The sequence below is a fragment of the Coenobita brevimanus genome, chromosome 26 (genome assembly GCF_032717465.1).
Source record: "Coenobita brevimanus isolate Jiangsu-jjx chromosome 26, ASM3271746v2, whole genome shotgun sequence".
Taxonomy (NCBI): Eukaryota; Metazoa; Arthropoda; class Malacostraca; order Decapoda; family Coenobitidae; genus Coenobita; species Coenobita brevimanus.
In genome coordinates this window covers 35,504,966-35,528,965 of record NC_136979.1, presented here as the reverse complement: position 1 = coordinate 35,528,965, position 24,000 = coordinate 35,504,966, and the positions used below count along the sequence as shown (strand labels likewise).

Genomic DNA, 24,000 nt, shown 5'->3' with positions numbered 1-24,000 from the left:
GCGTAGTGGAGGCGTCTTAGCTGGAGCACCTAAGCGGAGGTTGCCCCTAGGTGATTATGAGTGGCGTTAAGTAGAATAAATACTGAAGTACGGTCTTGATTATCCAGAGGTAAATAAAAGTAAGTATTTTAACCCCTTTGTGGTCTGAGATATCCTCAAGTTGAGTAAAATCGTCTGACGTGTATTAGAATGAAAAAAACTAAAGTACGTTGTTGATCCAGGGGTTAATAGAGATAATTACTGAGTCAGATATAGCATTTGTTAATGATGACGTGATAGTTAATGAACACTATTAGATATACGAGTTATTGTTGCCTTATGCACTAATTATCTGGCAACTAATGAAGAGAGCCAGGGTGCAGATTGCCTAAATGGCTCTATGTTGGCTGGTTGATGAAGGTTTTGAGAAAATGTGCTGCGTGTATGGCTAATGACATGAATTAGCATAAGCGATGGTTGATTGGGTTAGCTTAGAATTTCAGTGAGAGAATTGTGTGATACACTGAGTTGCATCACATAATAGGGTTAATGATGATGTTTTGCGTTATGCCTTCGTCTCTTTAAGTGGTTGAGGCGTTGCTCCTACTCAGAGGATTGTCGTCAGGAGCGTGTAGGACTTTGCGACCAGATACCCTCCCTGACGTCAACCAATGGCCCCTTAGGATCGAACCCTTGACTTCTCGCGTGTCGGTGGAAAACTGCATTCTAACCATCAAGACCACGGCGGCGCAAATAAAACTCATCAAGGCTTGTAAATGAGGGTACTTTACCGAAGGATTTTTTGGAATACAATATTTAGATAGGACTGAAATAATGAGTACAGGGGAGTTGATCATTGCATTTCCTAATATCGACTCCGGGAATGTCGTTTTTATTTCATTCATGCCATCCCCTGATAATTTTGGTCAGCTTAGGATAGATTTCGATCTGGAGGGGTTAGATGCAACCTTAATAAACCCCTTCAGTATGAGGCGCCTCTTCAAACGAATAAAGGCATCTGGCAGCAGGGAGAATCGAAAAAAAAAAAAAAGGACACTCGAATTCAAGGGATTATTTTTCTTTTTTCTTTTTTATTTTCTTTCCTGTTTTTGACTCCCTCACACCTAGAGGACTTTCCAACGGGGGAAAATATCGTCTGGTGGTAGATGAGTGAAATATAAATGTCGAGGTACAGAAGGAGTTAGGAAGACTTGGATGGAATGAAAACTGCATAATTGACTGATGAGGCAGTTAGTGTGTATGAGGTGATAGATTTTTAACCCAGCTTGTAATTGGGTATGGCTGTCAAAAGTATATACATTATTCCCTTAAAAATTGATCGCCATTGACTAGGCCATTTGGATATGGTTTGCACAAGAGCGGTGATGGCTGTTAAACCGTGGTCTGTTTAATGACAAGGCTATTAATTAGAAGTATATAGCCTGTAACCCCAAGTAATTGAACGCGGCCAGAGTTTACCTCTTCCTTGTTGGACAGGTAATGACTAACACGGTATGTACAGTAAAGGGGAATCGGCTTTTTTTTTTTTTTTTTTTTTTACACTTTTTTTTTCTGTGGTGCCATATGGAAATTTACTCACACTGCCTTTTTTTTTTTTTTTTTTTTTTTTGCGGCCTCTGGAAAGTTTATCTATGTCGTTTATTTTTTACAGAGTGTCGAGAGAACTGGTCTGTGTGTCATTTGTGATGTTATATTGGAGGCTCACCCATCTGTATACCTTTCTCTTTCTGTCCGTCAGTCTACGAGTATATCTGTATCTGTCTGTCTGTCTCATTATAATCTGTCTGTCTATCTATATATATGTATATATTCTTTGTGGCGGTATTTGCAAATGTTGGCAATGTTAGTTTTTATGGAAAGATGCGAAATGGTTTCATTATTTTATTTTTCCTGACGGTTTCTACAAAGCTTCGACTGCTGTTATATAATGATGGTATATACATACACACACACACACACACACACACACACACACACACACACACATATATATATATATATATATATATATATATATATATATATATATATATATATATATATATATATATATATATATATATATATATATATACCGGTATATAACGAGTCCGGACTGAAATTTACTTCGGTCACAGTCACACCTTTTTCGGAGTCACTGAACTCGGGCTTTTGCCCCATATTCACATACTGTACATGCATCACATTCCTCCCTCACTTTAGTCATGTTTACACTCACACTTTTATATTCACTCACACCGCCCATTGATACTCGCTATACTCACTCACATATTACTGTCTCACGGTAGTCATTCATACTGGCAGTCTAACACGCACGCACCTTCCTCACAAACACACACTGTCATCACACTGCCCTCATATTCTCTTCACACACACACACACACACACACACACACACACACACACACACACACACACACACACACACACACACACACACACACACACACACACACACACACACACACACACACACACCTATTACTCACTCAGGTGGGTGAGAGTGAGCACAGGCAGTACACGCCTGAGATATCAAAGGGAGAGCCACCCTGCTTGAGCTGTGCTGGGGGCAATTGTGATCTATATCGGGGATCCCAGGGTAGGAGGGAGAGGTGGAGGGGAGGTAGGTAGGTAGGTAGGTAGGTAGGTATGGAAGGAAGTAGGAAGGTAGGTTGGTTGGTTGGTAGGTTGATTTGTTGGTAGGGAGGGAGTGAGATTAAATATATTGATTGGTGAGAGATAGATATGTGAGCTCTTGACCTCGTATGTACGTGAATGTTGCTTGTTGTTATTCACTGCTTCTTCTGTCCGTAAATTTTATAATTGTCTCCAGTTCCCTGTTTCCAGCTGGCAGCAGTTCTCTCTCTCTTTCTCTCTCTCTTTCTCACACACACACACACACACACACACACACACACACACACACACACACACACACACACACACACACACACACACACACACACACACACACACACACACCATAATATCATTTCCATACACACTCCACTCACCACACACTGCCATTTGCTTCACAGATTGGTATGAGTGGACAAGTGAGAAGCATCAAAGGAGATCTGCCGCACATGAGTCTAGTTCCTGCCAGTAGTAACGCAGGCCAAGGGTTTCAGCGCAGGTGTGGGCAGTGCAGGTAAGCTGATTATCTTGTTTTTTTTTTTTCTCAGCCCGACAGTTTGGTGTAAGACATGATGGTTTTTCTCGCTGTCAACACTCTTTTATTTTTTCCCCCCAGCTTTTATGAAGACCTCGCAAGTTTTTTTTTTTTTTTTATTAATTTTTCCTCAAGTCACATGATCCAAAACTTTTATTAAGAGTCTTTGCATTGCGCTTCTCACAGTTCAGTCATTGGTATCATGTTTATTTTCGCACTTGCACTCACTCCCCACTCGCCACACACTGAAGTAGGCCAGGTGAACGCTTTCCAGACACGCTCAAGTTATCAAAGTACGCGTAGATCCGCCGTGCTTGGATCCTGTTAGTTGGTGCCGGTTGTAACATTTAATTAAGGAAAGAGTGTTTACTTGGTGACCTCGAAATGTATAGGGTATTCGTAGACAGGGATTCTATTATTTATTTAGGGAACTCTTGTTATTTTCTGCGTCAAAAGCTAATCTCACGGGTTCCATTGTGTGAGTGAGGAACATGAGTAAGTTGGGAGGAGTGAGGAACATGAGTAAGTTGGGAGGAGTGAGGAACATGAGTAAGTTGGGAGGAGTGAGGAACATGAGTAAGTTGGGAGGAGTGTGGAACACGCGTATGTAGGGAGGAGCGAGGAACATAAGTAAGTTGTGTGGAGTGAGGAACATGAGTAAGTTGGGAAGAGTGAGGAACATGAGTAAGTTGGGAGAAGTGAAGAACATAAATTGAGAGGAATGAGGAACATAAGTAAGTTCGGAACCTCTTACTCTCAGAGGTATTGCACAACCATGATTTCCTGTGTGCAAAACTTCAATCAGGGGTTCCAGTGCAGGGGTTATGAATTTAGATATGGCATTCACCTTGCATGGGGGAAACTGTCAGTGATGTGTAGGACCCAGGGAGCGATTAAAACCGTAATGAGTCTTTCTGGAACAGTAACTCATACCATTTTTTTTTTTACTGTTATAATTGACGGTAATTAATTAGGTGTATACAGGGGGATGGCTGTCTCTTGGGGCCTCTCTTACATACTTCCTACTACCAGATGAGATATTTTCTGCTTTTGAGAGTAGTTGTGAAGGGAAAAGTGAATGCTCTGTCCAACTCATCGACCGAAAAGAAGTATGTCTTAAGCTGAAATATATCGTGGGGAAGTATGCAGAAACCAAGTACACAAATTGCCACCGTATTTACCTGTATGATACTTTGAAATTCATGTTTTTGATGCGTAGGCAAACTGTCGATGTTAATAAAAGCATGAATAGGTCATAAGGTAATAAGGAAATAAAAGGTAATGAGGCAATAAAAAATGTAATATTGAAATCGAAGAGAGTTCTCTGGATCCTCCAAAAACAGTTACGTCATGTGTAGAGTCAGGGTTTGAATGATTATGTAGAAAAAAAAGGAAGAAATAAAAGTGGTCTGTACCTCAAAAAGAGTTCTGTAGACCTCTCCCTGAAGAAAGAAACAAGAAAAAGAAAAAAATAAGTAGATCTAGAACTCAGAAGGAATAGACATCCCTCAGAATGAAAGAAAAAGGAAAAATAAATGAAACAGATCTTGACTTAAAAAAAAAAAAAGAATAGACATCCTCTTAAAAACAGAAAATAGAAAAGGAACGAGACTCCCGCAATGTTGGGAAAACGGGATAAGGTACTTTGTAATACTGTGCAATGTGTTCTATTTCAGCAACAGTGTATTGGAGTCTAATGTCACTCACTGAAAAAAAATAATTTGAGATCGACTGTAATTTGTACCTATTCAGTAAGTGCAATCAGTGAAAAATTTCTAACTTCTGAGTTTTTCATGATAGAAATACTCGACCAAACGAAAACATACGCAGAATACTGAGCAGCGTTAATTTAATTGAATGTGGGTGTCTGTATGTTCCTTTGTTAAGTTGTTCTTACCTTTTCTCAGCCCCTTCCCAACGAGATGTCTCCCCTAACCTAAATAGGAGTATTATAAGAAATACAGATGGCAGGAGGCTTATCGACCTATTACAACGTTATCTGTTTGAGTAAAATATAGTACATAAATGATATAACCAACGACAGTGAGAAAACATATCAAGATAAATATTAGAGATGTCATTATATTGAAGGGGTCAGTGCTGAATACAGTATTTCTAACCACGTCAGTACTAGAAGTTGTTTGGAACCTAAACGAAATTGTCAAGAGGTTCAAAAAAATCCTCGTACTAAAGGGGTTAGGATAAAAACTGGATGTATTAGCAAATATAACTCATTGTGTAACCTGTAACTTCAGTATAACATGTCAGATGGATAAAAAAAAAAAAAAAAAAAACTCTGAACCCCCTTTTTTCCCCCCAACTAATAAAATCCCCCTCTGGCCCTAAAGTTTATAATTAAATTCCCTCAAATCACTACGTCCCTCAGTCAGAACGAAACGATCCTTAGTTTTTTAAAGCACAAGTGTTTTAAAAAGTTCCTGTGGGCTGAAAAATAAATATATACAGCTTATGAGTTTGTAAATGCTGAAGGAGAAGGCAAAAATAATATACTGTGAAGCCGGGCAGTTTAAGCTATATATGTAAGCAGTTTAACTATATATGTACAGGTTTTTCATAAATGATTAAATGTAAGGAGTTAGTGAGCATTCGCAAGCTTGTAACAATAATGAAATACGAATGGTTTAGCAGGCACAAAATATATAATGTTAAGTGGAAGAAATTATGCCCACATGATGAAATGGTGTTTAGTGTGTTTATTGTGCCTATAATTGTGTTTATTATATTGTGTTTACTGTGGGTATAATTCCTTCCATTTGAACACTCACGCCACTCTTAAATCAAGATCCGTAATGCCACGTGCTGTGTGAAAAATGCCGACAGAAAATGGCAAATGCTGATAATATAATTATGTACACAAGAAAGCATCGTTCATAAATGCTCGAAAATGCTGCACGGTGCAATGTACAAAAATAAAACAACAGTAAAGGTCAATCCATACCAAAAATAAATGCTTAGCGTGCTGAACATATTTTGACAGACTCAAGACTTCATATAAACTGCTTTAGTGTATGCAGTGGATTGATTTTATATTAATAACTAACTAACTAACCATATAAATATATATATATATATATATATATATATATATATATATATATATATATATATATATATATATATATATATATATATATAAAGCCATAGCAGAAATTATAAAAGAAGCAAGATTGTGATACAAAAAATGGTTAGCATGTAAATACGTGGATAGGTATGTAAGAAGGCTGACAGATTATCGAGTTTATGGTAAGTTTATAGCAGGTATTAGTTGGTAACTTGATAAACAGATTTGATTGAGTAGGTCAAGTAGACTCAAGGAAGGGCGTGTAAGTATTAGTGAAGGTAAATATGTCATCAGATAAACTGCAGTTGTTGTTAACAGGAAGGTAAGTAAATAAGGAAGTACCGGTATTGGTGGATGGGGAAACAGAATATGGTTGGAAAGATTTTAAGAGAGTAAGTAGTTTTTAGAATCAGTGCAAGTATAAAAACGAAGATAAATAGGTGATTAGTTTAAGCAGCAAGATAGAACTTGATCAGCAGTAAGTAGCAGTAAGTAGGAGGGGTATCTAGGCAAGTAGGTAAGTAGATAATAATTGAGAAAAAGATCATCCTAAGTGAGTAACAGAGAGATAAAGACTTGCGACTGTTGGTGGAAATTAAAGAAAGTGAAGAGAGTTGAAAAAATAGATAGTCAGTCCAAGAAAGACAGAGATAGTGAACCCAAGAATCGCACACATTCCCGTGGAGGATTCTGAGGGATAGGAACGAGTTTTCAGGAAGAGCCAAAGGTACCAGTAGTGTTTATAATTATGACAAATATACAAGTTATTTTTTAATTAAGCAGGTTCTTTTTGGTGGTAGTTTGTTTTTTTGTTCATGGAAATTTTGTTGATCATGATGAGTGATTTACGTAACAAAAATATTTAACTATTGTAGTAGACTAAATGTGTGGGTTTTATTTTTGGTCGTTAGAGTAGAAAGGTTACAGGTCAATTATTACTGTAAAACGTTTGGCAAGGTAGGTTGATCAGGGAAAAAATAATTATAGTCACCCACCATTTTCGTTTTTTTCTTCAGAATTTTCTGTTTTGTTTCAGCTCTATATATTATTTTTATCATAAGAGAAGTCCTTCCAGTACACAAGTAAGCTCCTTATTCCTCAAAATTCTCCACTGCCCTTCTTTCAATCGCTCACTCGTCCTCTCACGGGTATTTAACGCTGCAGACGAAAGGGGTGACGGGGTGTTTAAGCCTTACCTGGGGACACCTTAACTTGAGGCGGCGGCGGCTGGAAGGGCATCACGGGGAGGAGCTCAGGGGGTTTGGCTTGGAGTGCGGGTAAGGTGAGGCCGCCCTGACTGTATAAGCTGAGGGCCTTAATTCCACCCACCTGCCCATACCCGTTCAGCGTGCCTGCAAAGTATAGCGGGGGGACCAGGGTGGAGAGAGAGAGAGAGAGAGAGAGAGAGAGAGAGAGAGAGAGAGAGAGAACAGACAGAAAGTTGGTGAGAGAGAGATGTAGGAGAGAAACTGATAGGGATACATGTGATGGAGAAGAAGAGAGATACTCAAGAAGGAAGAAGGTGTAGGAAAAGTAGTCTTCAGAAGAGGGAGTTGTAGAGGGGGACGAAAATGGAAGAAAATGGAGAGGAGAGGTATTAAGAGTAGGTGGACGGAGAGAGAGGAGAAAAAGATGGAAAAGAGGGAGAACTGAAGAGGCAATGAAGAAGAGGTTAAGTGAACGGAGTCGAAGGGAGGGAGAAGGATATAGATGAAGAGGGAGATGGTGAGGATATTGACGAGGCTGGCGGAGGGTGAGATGAAAAGGGGATTGAGAGAGAGAGAGAGAGGAAATCATAGACTAGAGGAGAGGTGGATGTAAATGAAGGATGATGAAAATAAAAAAGTGTAAATAAGGCGAAGACTAAGACGCCAGGGAGGAAGTGAAAAATGGAAGAATTGTGACAGCGAAGAATGATAAGTGGCTAAAGACAATGAGAATGAAGAATAAAAGATTACAGATTGGATGGAAGCTGAAGAATATTTAATAGAATGAAGAAGACCTAAATAAATGTAAGAGGGAAGCAGATTGATAAACAAGAGATTAAAATAATTGCAGATATTAAGAGTATTGTCATAGTGCAAAAAACAAACGTGAGTGCAGACGGAAGAATAAGAGAATGAAGAATGTGAAATGACGAGAGTGAAGAGTAAGAGAATGATTGTCAAAAATTAGAGTGAATATAGAGAGAAAGGTTGGAAAGGAAGACGGTATAGATGTGGTAATTGTGTAAGAAAAGGAAAGATAAATTGAAAGGAATTCTGTGTTGATGTGATTATTGTGGAGGTAGAGGACAGGATGAGAGAACCATTTGAGAGAGGAAGTGTCAGGCAGGATAGGGTTTAGATGGAAATGGGAAACATGGATTACCGAAATGATGTAAAGTTTGATATTGGAGGGAGAAGATAAACTGTAAGAAGAATATTAATGCATTACGGAAAGAAAAATAAATTGGACATGTTTGGAAGAAAGAGCTCGGAGCGTATTAGATAAGGGATGAAGTGTGGTCAAGTGAAGTGAGTCTTAAATGAAGTGAGGCTGAAGTTGCGATGTAGGAGACCGAGTCAGTGCAAGAATGTGAACCCCTCCAAATGAGAAAGCTTAGGTGAAGTTAGACAAAGTTGGCGAATTGGAATGGTATTTGGCTGAGAATAAGCAAAATCAGGTGAAGTGCGAATGAGGAGGGGGGAGTTAGATGTGGTTGGGGACGAGAATTTTAACCCCTGCAGAAGAAAACTATTAGATTCACTTAGAGCTGGTGAGTTAGGATTTTTTTTTATTTTAATAGGAAGGGATGAGATGAGGTCAAGTCATGTGAAACGAGAGTGAGGTTGCAGTAGGAAAGTTTGAACAAGATCATTTGGGGGAAGACATTCAATCCCTCTTAAAAAAAAAAAATGTTTAATTAGGTTATACAGAGCAGGTGAGCAAGAAATGAAGTGCAGTTAGGTGAGGTAAGGTGAGGTGAGACCAGACTACGTGAGATCAGGTAAATCCAGGTGAGGTGCGGCAGGCCAAAGGCAGGTGTTTGTGGCAGCCTCAGGGACATGACCCTCTCTTCTCTGCACTTAATTAACGACCGAATTAATACATAAACTCAGATAAGAAAAATAATATACCTGTTAACTCGGGAAATAAAAATTGAATACGATGAATGACTGACTAAAGGTTCAGGCGATTAAATGAAGGAATGATTGACAGGGTAACAAGAATTGGGAGGATTGATGAGGTAATGGCTGGAGAACTAATTAATTAAGGATGTATGAGCGCAGAAGTTGTGGTGGTTGGTTGTATCTGATGGCTGAAGGGCTGTACGAATGATTGATTAACCGGAGAAATAAGAACAGAAATGAGGAAGTTGAGTAGAAGATAAGGTTCATTGTAAGGGATGGTTTGGGTGATATACGGTGTGAATGTCTGATCAAATGAGGAAATAACGAGTGAACAAAAATGAAAGAAAGTGATGCATTGATGACTAGGAAATGAAGAGTGGGGAGGAGTTGATGACTGATAGTAAATGATGGTTGAAGTGATGATTAGAGAAACTTGATAAAAACCATCTCAGTCTCTTTAATGCCAGACGCGTAATCTCAGAATGATTCCAGTGTGGCCGTGATAAGAATACTCATTTCAGAATGATTCCAGCCAGTCATGTATGTCCCGGATCGCACTAGACTGGTGAATTAGATTATCATTCTTATCACCCAGCTATCTGTTAATCATAGAGTAATTAAATGCTGAGATAGATTCGTCATTTACTTAGTGAAATTGGGGAGATAATGCGTAAAGAATTAACTTAGTATTTCTTAGAGTTAGCCCATCATCATGCAGATAAAATACGGTAAACTAATAATAATGATAGTGGCTTTAACTAGAATATCATCATCTGCTGTTAGTGAATGTAAAATTGCTTGGCGTTTGTATGGTATTACCGAAATATATCGTTAAGTATAAATAATAATTTGGGGTTTGCGAGAATAAACGCCAGGGAATGCACTAAAAGTAAGTAAATAATTTCAAGTAGAGATAGCCAAAATGAAAATATTGTACAGTGAAAGTGCTGTAAAATGAAAATCGTGTAAATCGCCACATGAGTCATTTATCTTGCCCTTATAACAGACATACCATGCATCGATAACCGAGCTGCAGTATTATGAAGGCGTCTCAAGCGGCAAGCAAATGTAAGAATGAATAATGCACTGGAATGATGAATAACTGGGCAGAGGAGGAAATTATGATTGGCTGAGCGCGAGATGCATGAGCTGAATGGATGTGTTGAATGAAGGAATGAATGAATGACACAGTAAATGAGTCACGTGATGTTTGGATGTGTAAGCTTGGGAGTAAGTTAGTGGATTGGTGTATGGATAAAGTAGGCGAAACTGACGAGTGAAATTATGAAATATTAACGTTTGATTAAAGGAATGGATTAATGAATAGGTAAATAGGTGTGTGTGAGTGAAAGTAGGAGAAATTAGGGAGTGAATGGATGTGTTTATGAAAGCAGGAGGGAAAAAAAACCCGCAGATAATAGAGTGCAAGGGAGGAAGTATGAGAAACTACCGAATGTATGAATGAAGAGGCTGAGAAATTGAACGACTGTGTGAGAGAAAGGTGGGGAAATTATGGAACGAATGGATGTATGAGTGAAAAATGAAGAAGTTGTATGATGGAAGTAGGAGAGTTTAGAAAACAGATAGATATGTGGGTGACTTTAAGGGGAAACGGAGAGAAACATGTTTATAAATTAGAGAATGGATTTTTAATGGATTGTTAATAACTGTTTAGACTTTGGGGACTTGCAGTTATGTACAACGATAATATTTAATTGCTAGTGAAAGCCAGGTGAAAGAAGTAACACGCAGGACGTAAAAACTAAGCAGAGGGCTACCAAACAAGCCAGAAAGGTCGATAAACAGGTAGAGAGAATGAAAGCTTTAACACGAAATGTTAAAAATTAAGCGAAGGAATACCGGAAGAACCAAAGTCATTAAACAGTAAACCGGAAACACAGGTAAACATATACAGGTAGTGGTAAACAAATAGTAATATATAAACAGCAGTAACTCCGTCCCAGAGGCAGCCACTGCATCTCAAGCGTCAACAGTAATAACTTTAAACCAACAGGGATCAGTATAAATGTGGGTAATAACGTTGAATTATAAAACGGTGCTAAATAACAAACGAGATGATTTACTGTATAACAAATTGGTCTATAAAACTCACACTGATCTATGGAATCGTAATATATAAAATTAGTAATATATAGGAGGCCAACAGTGAAGAGTACATAAAACAGTGATCAATATAAGTGGGAGGTATTACAACAGTGAAGTATATTGACAAGTGCAAAGTCAACAGTGATATTTTTAAAACCAACAGTGACAGTTATATGACCAACAGTGATAAATATAAAACAGTGATAAAACAGCAATCAGTATAAAACAACAGTGATCTATAAAGCAAATATAAAACAAACAGTGAATTGTGTGAAAACCAACGGTGATCTCTAGAAAACGACAGTGATCTATAAAAAAAACAGTGATAGTTATAAAGTACCATGCATTGGGTGATAGTGGTGATACGGTGTTATTTTTATTAGGGTACGTAAAAGAAGTCGAGCACAACTGTACGTCTATAAGAAATATAAACAGTAATTTACATATATATATAAATGCTGTGGTTAATCTTTATATAACCCCTTCACTAATATAGGTCATCCCAGAACTGAATAACACGTCTGGCGGTGGGAATTCAACATAACTTGTCTCCGCACTGAAGGGGTTGATGGAGATGGTAGTAACATCGTACCGCAAAGCACCCCCGTCTGTGTGGAGCTCGAACCCACCTCGCCACAGCAGGTCCAAAAGAAGAATTTAAGCTCCCGCCACGATGGTTGCTTATACTCCCTTCACTACGAGAGACCTCCCTTAACTCCTTCAACTCGGTGGCTTATTTTACTGATATTTTTACCATCTCCAGGCGATTTTATCCATATTAGGTTACTATACCTAGAGGTGTCACATGTCGCTTTTATTAACCCTTTCATATTTAGGTGTCCCTCCGTAAACTGAATAATAACTGTAGGTAGGTAAAAAATAAATATACTTCATGGTTTTGAAAGACTTAGGCTGAATTAAAGCTCTTGATAGTAGCAGGGATGTGTTATTACAGATGTCTTCGTACGGAGGGGGTTCGTGGAGTCCAGAAGGGTTGGCGGACATAGTTTCTGAAGCCATAGACTACGAGGGGTCTTCTCTGTTATTGCCTAAGTAGTACGTATTTAATATTAGAACGTTTAAAATCGTCTGAAGGATGGAGGAAAAGTATAAAATGTCATACTGAAGGGGTTAAATAGTAATGTGGGAGTTTGGAGGGGGAGGGGTCTATGGGAGATTGGTGGGGGAGGCGGTTCGATGGGGGGTGGTTGGTGGGGGTTCGGTGGGGGAGGCGGTCTACAGTATTGGATTTATTGATGGAAGTTGGTGAATATGTTTGGTTGGTGTGGGCGTTAATGGTGGGGCATGGCCGGGACTGCGGTGCTGGGGCCGCCAACCTTCCTTACATACTCCTCTCACTGACTCGACTCATCTCACAAACTCGATCTGCTTACACAAGTGACAGTCGGCATGATCATTTTCTGGTTTAATATCCGGAGAGGAAAATAATTTACAGTATATATATTTTACTTACAGCCTGCACAACATTCATAGTATGCATTTAACTAGCTGTGTAGACTGGCATGTTAAACAGAGGAAATCAGTTTAACCTATATGTATTTTTTTATTATACTTCTAAAATACAGTTGCATGGCGTACAGCGAAAAATATATACATGTACGGAATTGTGAATATATTGGTATGTAGGAATGTATGTATGAATATATGTATGCAGGTATGTATGAATATAAGTGTGTATGAATGTATGTATGTATTTATGTATGTATGTAATATAACTTTATTGCTACGAATATAAATGCCACACGTAAATATTGCCAACATTCAGTGGGTGGAGTGTGTAATAATACTGAGTGTCCCAGTTACTATCCGAGTGTGCCAGAAGTGTATCGGGTCTGTGGCTGAGATGAGAGTGTATTAACGAAAACCCAGATGATGCCACTTATATGGCTGCCACCTGGGTCGCATAGAGAGAGAGAGAGGGAGGGGATTTGTGTGTGTGTGTGTGTGTGTGTGGTTATCGAGTCCCCATAAATTGTGAAGAATATTTGTAGGTTCGGGAGTTACTCGAGAAGTTATATTAATTTTGTCGTTTTCGCTTGTTTTTCATTATTATTTATGTAAGTATTGATATCATGATCAGATGCCAGGTACCTATAACCCGGCCACACAGGCAGGAGTGACCATGCCCAGTTTTATCAAAACTGACTGTCGCAAGCAAGAAAGAGAAACAGACACTGAAGTTACATGTGTGACAATACTCCCCGTCTCTCATCTTCCCCTCTGTTACCCAACTCCATCAGTATGATTTTTTTTTTTTTTTTTTTTTTTTTTTTTTTTACTGCCCTACGGCTTGGTTTAGCTCGAGAGAGACCCCTCGTTGTGGCTGGGATTAATGATGGGTTTATATAAATCCCCTTCAGTTTGAAGGTCTCCTAAGCTGAATAGTTAATAATCAGTGATAGTAATACGCAGCACTTTGATGCAGAGTATAATTATCACTTATTAGGCAGACACATCGACCCGATATAGAAATGGGAAGTGGTGGACGTGTATAATTATACTGCACGGATAGAGTAACATAAAAATAAAAAAATACTTAAACTCGCGGGAGATAATATGAGTGAATAAACACGTCTGGAGATAGTACAAGTTAATTCAAGATGTGTGGAGATAGCAAGAATGCTATAAATAATCTCATCTGGAGATAGAACGAAAAAGATAGAAGAATATTGACTGGTTATGGTGTGAAGGAAACGGCGACTAAATGATGCCTGGAAAGAATATGAAAAAAAAAAAAATCGTCCAGCGGTATCAAGAATAAAATCAGTTAGAGTACGGATGAAGATAGATATACTGGTGTGAATTTGGCAGAGATTTGGAAACTATAAATTAATATATAAATCGACTGGAGATGGCACGAGTTGAGTAAGCTCATTGGGAGATAAGAACAAAATAGATAAATAAAGACGTATGGAAACAGTATGAAGAAAATTAACTCGTTCGGAGAGAGCCAGCATAAAGTGATTCTCGTAGTGAAGGGGTTACAGATCTATTAGTGTTGTGTGCTTGCCCTCCCACCCTCAGCCCCCCTCCCCCTTGCCCCCACACACGCCCCCCATGCCCTCTGACCTGCCAGCAAGTTGTCCATGGCCCCGGACAGCTTGGGCGCGATGCCGTCCTTCAGCAGCGGGTTCTGTAGGAGAGGATGATGAGAAGATCAGAGCAAAATTATCACAGTAAACAAGGCCAGATGACAGTGAAATAACTTCGGAAATGTGTGTGTGTGTGTGTGTGTGTGTGTGTGTGTGTGTGTGTGTGTGTGTGTGTGTTTTCATGTACTGTACAGTATTACAGTGAATTATCAGAAATTAAATTAGCTTTGTTTACCGCTTTTAGTGTTCACCCCAGCTTAGTATTTGTGCTGGGGAAAGCATATTTAAAAACAAGTGTTATAATACATCTTATCCAAATTTAGCGATAAACAGATCTTAATGTGCTTGAGACTTGAGCGCGGTGCCATCCATCTGCAGCGGATTCTATAGGGAGAGGATTTTAAGAAAGTGAGTACTCAGATTGTGCAGTAAATAAGTCACAGGGAAAGTGAAATATTGTCGGAAATTTATTTGTTTGAGCTTGTATATTATTTTCTCTTTTAACATTTCCACCACCTTTTCGTATGAAGAAGGATGATGATGATTGGTTTTCAGGTGTCTGGTACCTTTGCGATTGATAAGACAAGGAAAAAAAAAATGGGACTCAGTAGAAGGAGTATGAGCGAAGGATGTCTACCTAATTTTCATGAAACGAGTCTTTCTGATTGGAAATTATGTTTAAAAATTAGTTTCATCAGTCATTTCTCTCTAGTATTGTCAAGCTTTACGATGAAAGTCTTTGTGCGTTATAAAAGTATCTAATTTTTTCACTCAGATATTTCCTCTGATTGTATATAAATTGTGTGAACCAAATATTAGGGTAAACAGTTTTGATGACATCAGAAATAAGTTTGATTGCATATGACAGGGAATTGTCAGAATTTTTTTTTTTTATCAGTGCAGGTTTACTTGGTTGTGAAGTGTTTGGTTCCATAGCTGCGTAAGTGAAAAACATTAAAAACAGGTAGTCTTATGCATGTTGTAAGCTCAAACCATTTTGTAAATATGACACGTACAAATGGTTGGGGTTTCTTTGATAAGCTTTGAAATATGGACTTACGGAAGTGCGTATGTAAACAGAGTAACAAAATTTGTGAATATGGTGTCAAGAAAGTTTATAATTATGGTACCAAGGAAATTGGTCAATGTGGTCCTAAGAAAATTTTTAGATAAAGTGTCAAGAAAGTGTGTCAGTATAGAACGTACCTGGTGGTGCGTGATGGGGTTCATCCTGCAGCAAAAATCGTCTAAAAAAGGACGTCAGCCGGATTGAAGGGATAAATTGGGTGAAGTTATAAGAATGGTATGTATATGCAGGTTTCATGTTTCGATCAGGGTGGCTGCGTTTTGTTTATGATATTCGACTAAGCGTATCTCTTTATAGGAGACGATGGAAGCTAAGTAAGAGTAAAAAGAAAAAAAAATTATGAACCAAGCTTGTGGATCTAAAGATATTGCACGAAACTTGAAGCTTGCCTGTAAGCGCGAAACTAGAGGGGAGAGCTGTACCTGATGGTGCTTGATGGCGTTCATCCTGCGGTTAAGGCCTCCCCCACCACCTTCAGGCCGTAGCTGCCGCGCCGCACGTCTGGGCTGCTCCACGGGTAGCACGCGACGCCGCTTCTTGGGCAGCTTGGACCGCGCCTGGGGGTAGAGGGGTGTGTGGAGAGTGATGTTAGTGGAGGCAGGGAGTGAGAGATTCCCTGCCTCCCCAGCCCTTCTGTGTTAATTAGAGCTGGTGAATTGAGACGAAGAGAACACACAGTAGATAGTGGAGAAATGAGAAATCAGGTAGTTACCCAATCTAATATTTTACCTGGGATACGCCCGTTATAGCCTACTGTCCAGTATTTTTATAGTTGTTGAATAAACGGCAGTGGGAAAAATAAAGATGGATCATTGTACTTGTTTGATAATTACCAGAAAGGAAGGGAAGGGTTATATAGGTAGTTTGCAAAGCACTGTAAAAATGAAAAAGCAATCCAGACTGCTAAATGTGTGGCCATAATTAAGGAGTGGAGCGTTAAATACGTGAAGTCCAGGATACGTTGCATCTGAAATTATTGGTATTGTGATGGAGAGCAAAACAAATATTCTGGCATGTGAAAAAATAGTTTGGTACAAGGATAAGAGAGAATATATTTTACTGATGACACTGTTTCGTGAAGTAGTGAGTCTTGTACGGTCGAGGGTAGTAGTTCCTTTACACGCTTTCAAAACTGTGTAGGAACGTAAGAGATAATAAGGGATAGTTGATTTACTTTATGAAGACGGAGATTTTCGTCATTTAGTTGTACATTTCCCTTAATTCAGCGGCAGAATAAGACAGAACCGTGACTTTCCCTCCAGTTCATAGCGCTTCATCTTGATTACCACCTTATCCTTGTGATCATCTCATGCTATAGCTCAACATTCAAGAGGGAGAGATGCCAATTTTACGCATGGTTAAAGAATATTTTCAGTAATAAGTAGTAGTGTTAGACTATGACATTGTTCTTTATCTCGAAACTCGTATCCTTAACAGATTTTGCCAAGGAAGTAAAAATATTAATCAGTCAGATTGGAGTTCAGTTTATTACTTCAGAATCAGAGATATGTCAGAATGTTAATGGCAGTGATAGTACAGTTTTGACTAGTCTTCAGCAACTTCTTTGATAAATATACCGTCTTTTATTATATTTTTTCTACCTCCAAACGCTTTTTTTTTTCTTTTTCTTTTTTTTTATAGGAACCCCTCCCCCGCCGTAGTGCAGGAATTAAACGCTTGGGTATGCATTACTGAAGGATTTTGTAGCTTTAGAGGCTTTAGAGTGGGTTCTTGTTGTAGTGAAGGTGTTGAGTATATAAATTCCCCCCCCCTCTCTCTCTCTCTCTCTCTCTCTCTCTCTCACACACACACACACACACACACACACACACACACACACACACACACACAGTTTTCTTCACTCTACTTGCAAAAAGCTAATTAGAGTGTAAATATAGACGCGTATAATGAATTAATATATATTCATGTGATGAGGGAGGGGATTAGAGAGGTGAGAGGACGAAAAGTCGAAAGGTAATTATGGATTGAACGGAGAGAGAGAGAGAGAGAGAGAGAGAGAGAGAGAGAGAGAGAATTTGTGGCGAGAAACCCATCACCAATACCAAATGTCGATACGTGAATCATGCCCGAGATTCACACACAAACATACGATCAGTTCCGCGTTGTAACTCTGATTGGGTTTGCAGGAAGGACGAGCAGAGGAGCGTAAAACCATCCCACGTTTCCTCTTAACTCCTACAAATACAACATCTAGTCATGAAAAGTAGTTGTTCGTAAGTTCGCTTGTGGGTGTGCGTAGATCATGCCCTTTATGATTTCTATCCTCAAGTTATAGGATAGTTATGTTTGTTATAATCTATCCTACAACAAACAGCACCGAAGGACTAATAGATATGTTGGTGTGTCCTTTCCTTTGTACTCCTTTGTACTCCTCACAGAATACGGGTGAAAGAATAATAAGGTGAAGAAGTAAGAGTGGGATGTTGATGAGAGTATAAGTTGTGGGAGGCCAAACAGACTGAGGCGTTAGAGGATGTATAGTGTGGGAAGAGTATGTGAGACAGGGTAAATGTAAGGTGTGCTTGAGTGAATGTACGATGTGGGAGGGGGAATGGGATGAGGCGTGGAAGGAATTGCGAGAGTTTGTTTATGTGGAAGAAATGAAATATGCCATGTAGGTGGGGGAGTGGCTGTGAGAGGAGGAGAATATGGGATGCGAATGGAAAGAAAATGGAAGGGATAATGAAGGATACAGGAGGTGGTTGAGGGAGTGGTATGGTGTGGGTATTGAGGGTCATTGCGAGGTGGGAGGTTAATGTAATTGTGGGGGAGGAGGGCGAACGCTGAAGAGGTAGAAGGGGATGTGGGATAGGGACGTTGTTTGAAGTTCAGGATAAGATGGGATGGGGGGGGGGGAGTCGGAGTGAGGAATGTGGGTAGTAGTGTACGATGGAGGGTGGGAGGTTGGTGATGGGGTAGAAGAGGATGTGGGAGAAAGGGGAGTGTGGAAAATGCAGGTGTGCTGAGGGTGTGTGTGTGGATCGAGGTGTGGTGTAAGATGGGGGAGGTGTAGCATAATGTAGGGAAGGGGAGATGGACGTGGAAGATGGGGACTTGGATATTACAGGGAGAGTAGCATGTTGGAGGGAGAGGAGGAAGGGTGGAGGGGTTAACCAGAGTTCACCATACATAGACAGGCGGCTGAATCGGTGTAACTCTTTATGTTGCAACTCTCTGCCAGTTAAAATCCCTTCTTTTAATCACGGAATAAAACGGAATAGTGCTTTTTGATTCCCCTAGTCTAATGTATATGTACTGAAGCGAATGATGAACGTTTGGCGGTAGCAAGAGTGAAATTGTCATCGAACTGTGAGGGTTAATAAGGAATGTTTCACCGTTTTTGTATCTGAGATGGCACACGTAAACTGAGAAAAATCGTCTGACGGTACGAATGAAGCTTGATACTGTACTGAGGGGGTTAATGGCGATTGATTTACTTCAGTCTGGGGTCTCTGCATTTTTTAAGTTACAGGAGGATTAATAAAAAAAACAAAAAAAACATCGCACTGAAAAAGGTGAACTCGCTCTGATCGCAAAGCTGAGAGATTAACCGTGATCCGCTGTCGATAAATAGTAAGGGATGCGACATAATTGGCTATGTTTATAATGGAGCGAAGCCGGATTTGTGGATTAACTAGTACATGGAGCCACTTTTGTTGCTAATGGTGTGTGTGTGTGTGTGTGTGTGTGTGTGTGTGTGTGTGTGTGTGTGTGTGTGTGTGTGTGTGTGTGTGTGTGTGTGAGAGAGAGAGAGAGAGAGAGAGAGAGAGATAAGGAGGAAGAAAGAGAGGGGAAAGGAGGAAGGTCGAAAAGGAAAAGAATGGAAGGGAAAAAAAGACAGCGAAGAAAGGAAAAAAGAAGAAAGAAGGGAGAGGAAGATGGATGAGATGGATCAATGGGGAAGAAATGGATAGGAGAAAGGAAGGAGGAAGAGAGAAAGAAGCTAAAGGAAAAACGAAGAACGGGAGGAGAGAGGGCAGGAAAGCGTAAAAAGAGGAGAGGTAAAGGAGGAAGGAAAGAGGAGAAAGTAGGAATAAAGAGGAATGTTGAGGTACGATCAACATTGAAAGGTGGTGAGGTAGAGAAGAAAGGAGAGAGGTATGGAGGAAGGGGTGAAGAATAAGGAAATAGGAGGATAAGGCTGAAGAGTAGGGAGATAAGATAACAGGAATGGGAACGGAATGAGGCAAGCCTGGGAAAAGGTAGGAGAAAACTGAACAAGGATAAAGTTATTGGAAGGAAGGAATGAAAAAGAGAATAGAAGAGAACAAAAATAAGATAAAATTAGAGCAAACGTAAAAGTAGAATAATAGAAGTATGGTTAATGAAAGGGGAAAGATAAATAACAGGAAGAAAAACAAGAGGTAAATAAGAAATGTAGTGAAAGAATATTGATAAAATGGTAAGTAGAAAAATAGTAACGTTAGAAGAAGGGAGAAAATCAAGACTAATAATAAGCTAAAAACTGGAGAAAGTAAAGTAATAAAAGAGAAGCATAAATAATACAAGGCAAAGTGGGAGAGGACGTAAAAACGCAACACAAGTGGAGAAGTGGTGTTACAGGGAGAGAAAAGTGAGGGGCTGGAGTGGTGGCGGAGAGGGAGAGGAAGTGGTGGAGGGGAAGGCATTGAGAGAGAGAGAGAGAGAGAGAGAGAGATTGAGCAGAAGGGGAAGAAAAAGAGGAACAAGGACGAGAAAAGAGCGTATAGTTTGAAAGGAAAGGAAGGAAGAAGGGAGACAGGCAAGAAAGTGTGGTGGAAGTGGAAAGTGAGTGAAAGAACAAGACAAGAGAAAGGAAGCTGTAATTGTGTGTGTGTGTGTGTGTGTGTGTGTGTGTGTGTGTTACACCGTAGGAGGACTGCTAGGACTCAGGGAACGGGCAATTAAGATCATGAGAGAGAGAGAGAGAGAGAGAGGAGAAAACCGGGCCTCTTCCCTCTCTCTCTCTCTCTCTTTCTCTCTCTCTCTCTCTCTGTGCCCCATCAGTCACTCAGCTAATTTAATTCATCTGTCATATTATCTCTTGTAAGTCATCATTCTTCCTGTCTTTAATCTTCCTCTCCTCCTCATAATCCTTTCCCTCTTTCCTCATCATCTTCCTGTTCTTCTTCCACCCCTTTTCTTCCTGCTCCTCCTCCTCCTGCTGCTCCTGCTTCTCCTCATGCTCCTCCTCCTCCTCCTCCTCCTGTGGTATTCTGTGTTGCCTTTCCTTTGTCTTCTTCGTCATTGCTTTCCTTTCCATATATCCGTCTTCCTTCATTTTGCTCCTTACTCCCCTCCACTCTTTCTCAACAAAATTATCTTCCTATATTCCGTACTGTCTTCTTTCATCGTATTTTAAATATACATTACTTTTCATTCACACTTTCCATTTTCTTCCATACTTCTTTACTTCATACTTTCTTCTTTCTTTCATACCTCTGTCCTCCTTTCATACTCCTTTCGTTATGAAGCTTTATTTCCTTTTCAACATTCTCCTCTTACATCAGTCTTTACTCCATATTCCTACTTCTGTAATTGTCTCCGCACATCACACACTCCTCATCCTTTATACTCTTTCCTCCACACTTCTCTCCACTCTCCACATTTCTCACCTTCCTCCACACTTTTTTCCTTCCTCCACACTTCTCTTCTTCCTCAACCCTTTTCTCCTTCATCCACTCTTATCTTCTTCCTCCATCCTTATCTCTTTCCTCCACACTTCTCTCCATTCTCCACACTTCTCTCCTTCCTCCACACTTCTCGTCCACACTTCCCTCCTTCCTCCACAGTTCTCTCCTGCCTCCACACTTTTCTCTTCCTCCAACCTTCTATCCTTCCTCCACTCTTCTTCTTACACACTTCTCTTTCCTCCACACTTCTATCCCTCCTCCACACTTCCCTCCGTCTACCACACTCCCCTGCACACTTAGGGTATTACGACGCAGCATAAAAGTACACTGACCATAACAGGACCACAGTCATAAAAGTACCACTGCCTTTCCCTTTCCTCTGTTAAGTTTTTATTTTCCCTTTCTTTCTTTCTTTCTTTTGTTCATCGCTTCTTCAATGCCTGACCGTTGTCGTTTCTATACATTCATTATTAAGTTCTTCAGTAGGATATAATTTTTCTCGTTTCCTGGTCATTGAACGGATGATGTAATGCGACACACACACACACACACACACACACACACACACACACACACACACACACACACACACACACACACACACACACACAAGGTGACGTACCTGCGTATGGCTATAGAACATGGAGAAGTTGGATACGATGACGGGGACAGGTAGTGAGATGGTAAGTACGCCGGCGAGGGCACAGAGGGCGCCCACGAACATGCCCACGTAGGTCTTGGGCACCATATCACCGTAGCCCACAGTCGTCATCGTCACTATCGCCCACCAAAGGCCCTCAGGGATGCTCTTGAAGTCGTTGTGAGGGTTGGCCTGGCAGAAAGGAGTGGTTAAAAAAAGAGGAAAAAAAAAGGCGGAAATAGAAGTGTGAAAAAAAGAGGATGTGAAGAAATGAAAATGGATAATGATTTTGTGTACGTGTTTTTCTCATGAAGGAAGGAAAGTGAGAGGCATTTATGGAAGGAATAGAGTTGCAAACTGGTTGTTATGGATTTATGGAGTGATGGCGAAAATAGAGAGAAGTTGTGCAAGAGAATCGCTCGTGGGGGAAGTGTGTGCAAGGGAATCTTTTCGTCGTTCGTTCATCCTGAAAGGCTCTGAATATTTTTGTGTGCGTCAGCTTTGTTCTCCTCGTGGTGGGTGTACCTGCCAGCGTTTCCATCATTAAACTGTGGAGACTAAATCTGGAAGGCTTTACTCTCTGACTGTCGCCAACCCTCTGTGGACAATCCATTGGCTTCGATATACATGCTTTGCATTTTATTCTGGCTAATGTGGAATTATTTTACAACAGAGAAACCCACAGCATCCACATAATTAAAGCTACCTCGATTAAGATTGGGGCGGTGAAGAAAGAACTTAATATTTTATTCATGCTGATGCCAGATGATAATTAGCTTCAAGAAACCCACCTCAGCCAAGAAGTTAACCACCCAGGCATACTGTTTAGTTTTCTGATGTACGGGAAGTTATTTAGTATATTAGTGTAGAAAAGTAAGAGGGGTTTATGCAAGAGGTTGATGGCTGAGGAGGGGAACTCTGTATATAGAATGGCGAAAAATGATGTATATTAGAGAGATGGGAATTCTGTGTAAGGGTACGGGGCATTAGATTTTAAAATGGGGATAAGCAGTAAAGAATGAGGAAATTAAACCAGAGGATTGTGCAGCGGGGTTTGGAAATAGTGATACTGGTTTATGACAGAGGAAGAGGGAGTTTCTTTTTTTTTTTCCCCCTCAAAGAATTGAGACTGAATTCAGGTGCTGAAAAAAAAAAAAAAATGCGTGAGTCGGTTTTGAAGAGGAAGATATGGGATTTGGGGGCGGGCTTTTTTTTTTTTTTTTTATATAAGAGAATACATTGACAAATCATCAACCCATCTTGCAATCCACTCATTCAGCAGCCAAAGCCACAGCATTCCAGCTGTTTATTCAGGATTCCAGTCGATCATCCACCATTTCATAACCAGCCATAGTCAGTGTTCCGTCCAGTAATCCACACGTCTGTCATTTAAAGCAACCATCTACCAATCGATCCATTTATAGTATTAACCAGGACATCTATCCATCCATCCCGCAGTCCACCCATCCGGCTATCTGTCACTGCAACCATCCAGCAACCCATCCATGACTCGAGCAGTTCACCCGTTCGTCATTCAAGCCGACTGGCCATTCACCTGTCCTTCAGCTAAGCCATCCATCAATCCACCCAGCAGTCCACCCGTCCATCCATCCATTAATTCTTCCATCCATTCATCCATCCATTAATACACCAACCCACCCAGCATCTAACCACCCACCTGCAACCTCTCCGCGTAGTAGACTAAGCTGGCGAAGATGACGATGCCGAGGACGAGGAAGAAGACGAGTAGAGTGAGCTCCTTGGCCGAAGCCTTGAAAGTGTGGATGAGGATCTTGAGGCCCCCAGAGTGCCGCGTCAGCTTGAACAGGCGCAGGATACGGATGATGCTGAAGAATTCGATCACCTCCGCTGCCTTGCCCGCGTTGTCCTCTGTCGGGGGATGGAAAAGGGGAGGGTGTGAGGCGTGGTGTTGAGTGGGGGAATGTGTGGGGAAGGAAAACGGGGTGGGGGAATGGTTGGGATGCGTGTAGGAAGTGTGTGGGATTGTGGAAGAGGGAATGTGTTGGGTTGGGTAGGGGAATATGTGGGGTTGG

General features: G+C 40.3%; 1 protein-coding gene across 1 annotated transcript in view; it reads right to left on the bottom strand.

Moving 5' to 3' along the window:
* Positions 1-24,000, bottom strand: part of LOC145394005 (potassium voltage-gated channel protein Shaw-like) — an 89,821-nt gene that overhangs the window by 10,816 nt on the left and 55,005 nt on the right. The window contains exons 7-11 of the mRNA XM_080267975.1: positions 23,625-23,836; positions 21,929-22,138; positions 16,096-16,230; positions 14,564-14,627; positions 7,451-7,606 (exon numbers count right to left, since the gene is read on the bottom strand). Of these exons, the coding sequence (XP_080124101.1) occupies positions 7,451-7,606; positions 14,564-14,627; positions 16,096-16,230; positions 21,929-22,138; positions 23,625-23,836 (777 nt within the window). The remainder of the gene's footprint in view (positions 1-7,450; positions 7,607-14,563; positions 14,628-16,095; positions 16,231-21,928; positions 22,139-23,624; positions 23,837-24,000) is intronic.